Source organism: Anopheles bellator, chromosome 1 (genome assembly GCF_943735745.2).
Source record: "Anopheles bellator chromosome 1, idAnoBellAS_SP24_06.2, whole genome shotgun sequence".
NCBI lineage: Eukaryota > Metazoa > Arthropoda > Insecta > Diptera > Culicidae > Anopheles > Anopheles bellator.
In genome coordinates this window covers 53,031,648-53,035,276 of record NC_071285.1, presented here as the reverse complement: position 1 = coordinate 53,035,276, position 3,629 = coordinate 53,031,648, and the positions used below count along the sequence as shown (strand labels likewise).

The window sequence follows — 3,629 nt, the reverse complement described above, 5'->3', positions numbered from 1 at the left end:
CGTAACCAACGTCGTCGGTAGCATCGCATCGTAGGCAATCCGTGCGATCCTTTCGTCTCCCGGCACAAATGACACGCATTTTTCTATCTCCCCCTAGAATGCGCCCCTACCCAAAATGGACACAATGCCCATCGCAAATGCGTCCCAAATTGGTCGATATTGGCTGAGGGTCCTTACGGTTTTACGCGTGTCCTCAATTGGCTCTGGCGCGCGGGTCACCCTGAGACTTGAGGAGTGTTCTCAAGTGTGAAAACTAATCGGTCCAATCGATCCGTGCCGATCGATCCTCGCAGGGCCGTCGCAGGACAAGGCACGCACACAAAGGCGGACTCTATTCATTCCGCTTTCCTTCGGGCTCAGACTGTCATTGAAGCACTTTTCGAAACGCTTTGTAATGCTATTAATGCTTCACAATTCATTCATTCCGCCGTCGGCCCATTCAGAAGCTGCATTCTTCTGTGCGCTGGCTGAAAGGCGAAAAAGGGAGAAGATCCTGTGGACCCGCATTGTCTCCGTACGCTTTTTTTTTTATTGATTTGCTTGTGTCCGTCCCGAATCCTGCCTAGCAGAGGTTAGAAGTTGTTGTTCTGGTCGGTGCCCTCGGCCGAGCTGCCGATCGCCGGTATCTTAACGTCCGAGACGCGCCCATTGTAGCGCTGGTAGATCTCGGTCCAGAAGTCCATCCGCCGCTTCTCGGGCATCTCGGCCATCCGGATCGTGTCGTTGGTGATGTTGAGGCACATCAGCGGTACGTGCTCCGCGTCCTCCGGCACGTTCTGCTGCGGCTCCCAGCGGAACGGCAGCTTGGCCGCGTCCGGGCACGCGGCCGGCGTCGGATCACTGTACTTGGCAAAGTTGGTCCACAGGGCGACCATCGTGTTGCGCAGTTCGTACGACTTGTCCGTCTCGGGCACCTCAGTCCGGAGCAGGGGCGAGCTGAACAGGTAGTACACCTCGTCGATGTGGGCCGCGCCCTTCATCGTGCGCAGCGACATGATGGCTTTGCCCTTGTTGAGCAGCCCATCGAACGCGAACCGGTAGCCGAAGAACTTGGTCTTGCGCTGGTACCGAGCCCACAGCTCCACCGTCATCCGGTACGCCAGGAGGTACTTGTCCGTGAACACATCCGTCAGCTGGACGAGCGTATCACGGCTGACACTCTTCGGGCCGAAGTAGAACTCCCGGATCTCCTCACCGAGGGCGCGTGCGTCCTGCGAGAAGTAATCGATCGCCACCGTGCGCGGTATAAAGCGCTCCGGTTCAGCGTTATACGAGGCGAGCGTTTTGATCGCATCAATCAACACCATCATCCCATCGCGCTCATTGTACCCGAGAATGATCGGGATCCCGATCGCATCCGGTTCACCCAGAATCTCCGACGGATGTCGCGTGACGATGGCATCCCGCGAATCCAGCCGCTCGATCACCGGCAGGAACGGGATCTGGAACAGCTTCTCAACCTTCTTTTCGCGCTCCGTCAGCACCAGCGGTTGCAACTCGAACAGCTTCTTGGCCGGGGCATTCCGCAGGACCTCGTACACCTCCGCATCCGTCTGCGGACTGTGGCCGAGCAGACGGGCCAACTCCCGGGCCTTCTGCTCCGGCTGGTCCTGGAACGAGAACTCCGTGTAGATCGAGCCACTCTGGAGGATCGCTTTGTGAAAGTATCGCTTCGATTCGCCGGACAAGCAATGAAAGTTGACGGCGATCGCACCGGAGCTGGCCCCGAACAGCGTCACGTTGTGCGGATCACCTCCGAACTGGGCAATATTCTCGCTGACCCACTGCAGCGCCATCCGTTGGTCTTTGAGGCCGGCATTTCCTTCCACACCGGCATCGGGCAGGCACAGGAAGCCCAGCACGCCCAGCCGATAGTTCAGAGTCACCACGAGTACGCCCTGCTGCACCAGATAGTTGGGCAAATAGAGCGAACTGTCACCGTGGCCACCGATCAAGCCGCCACCGTGGATAAACACCATCACCGGGACCGGCGATGGATCGTCCGATTTGCCCAGCTTCGGTGTGTAGATGTTGAGAAACAGCCCGTCCTCCGAGCCGCTGATCTCCTTGGACAGCACGTCCAGCCCCATACAGTTGCTGCGCTCCTTCGTGCAGTCCAGATACGACACGGCGTACTTCTCCAGCGGCACCGGCGACTTGAAGCGCAGCAACCCGACCGGAGGCTTCGCGTACGGTACGCCCTTGAAGTAGTAATAGTTCTGCCCGTTCGGGAGCCGATCGCGCACTCCGTAGATCGAGCCCTGCCGCACCGGCACGCATATCCTGGTGATGGGCTACAAAAAGGGTCTTGAGTACGCATTGGTGGGTCAAAGTGCACGCTTTTACCATGTGTTTCTCCGCGTCCGATCCGGTGCTGACGTTCTTCCAGCCCATCAGCGGTGCACTGCGCATAACCATCTTGCTCGATCGTCCTTCAGATACTGACCCGGCCTTCGGTTGGTTGCGATCCACGCTGGTCGATGGTCAAGCAATAACTAACCCGTCCCCGTCGGGGGGCCTCGAATGCAACACTCCGGGACCGCAACACACCGACCTGACACTGGTTGGCCCCGATAAGTGATTCAAAACTGAGCGTGCTGCCCAAAAACCTGCCCCCAACTCATCGCATTATCAACATTGTCCAACGATCGAGCCCCGAAACTCGACACAGGTATGCAAATGCCACGCTAACCTCCGACATCGCCGACTCCGACGGTGGACACTATCGCCGGGCCAGCAACTTTTCGCAAACCACCGAAATGATGAGGCTTTGATTGATTTATGGAACCCCTTTTTTGCGAAAAATCCTACGGACACTCCAGGGTAGCGAATGCTCTGTGAATGGGAGAGGCGGCTTAACCGCGGCCAAAAGGATGCCCCGTCATAAGCGCATCCTTTCGGCCCGTATTGCAAAAAAACCCGGAGAAAGGATTCAATAAAAAAAGACAAACGAAAACCCGTTAGCTGCAAAAACGGGTGAGCGCCTTGGGCCTCTGGCAAAGCGGTACCCGTGCAAATCTGGCAAGCAAGCAAGCAAAGGATTATGGCACTCGGGGACATAAAGGATGCGAAACCCGTTACTTTGGCGCATGTCAAAGGCGGTTCGGCATATTCGCAAAGGGGTATCATAAAGGGGTTTTTGCAAGCCAACATAAAAGTCGGGTGTCGTCGGGGGCCAAAGGGCTTCTTTTAAAGCTTGATAGCATCGACCGTACGGTACGTGGTGCCATCTTTTTAACGTTTGTTACGCCAATCCCGGTGCGCCGGTACCCAGAAAGGGTAAAGCACTGTTAGTTTGCGACGCGTGCGTCGTCGGCGGTAGTTGCGAATAATAATTGTGGCCATTTTTGGCAGAAATTGGCAAAGGGCGTGCTGTGTGCGCGCCGATGGTGGTCGCGTGCTGCCGATTGCCGGGTGGTGTTATGTTTATGTTGCGGTTTCGGAACAATGAAGCATAGAGAGGTTGGCACCCGGAAGGGTAAAGTACAGTTAGTTGGTGGCGTGCGAATTCGCAAAAACACTTGCAAAAGGGTTTATGACGATGGCGCAGGAGGTGGCGTTATGGAGGGGTTTTTTTGTTTGGGCAGGGCCAATTAACATGGGCACGGTGACTTATGCTGACACGCGCC

At 56.5% G+C, this 3,629-nt stretch overlaps 1 protein-coding gene across 1 annotated transcript; it reads right to left on the bottom strand.

Moving 5' to 3' along the window:
• Positions 1 to 572: 572 nt before the first annotated feature.
• LOC131215841 (esterase B1-like) lies at positions 573 to 2,418 on the bottom strand. The gene is made up of 2 exons (XM_058210237.1): positions 2,347 to 2,418; positions 573 to 2,294 (listed from the first exon to the last, which is right to left on the bottom strand). Exons 1-2 carry the CDS (start codon positions 2,416 to 2,418, stop codon positions 573 to 575), a joined length of 1,794 nt encoding a protein of 597 aa, XP_058066220.1.
• Positions 2,419 to 3,629: the final 1,211 nt, after the last annotated feature.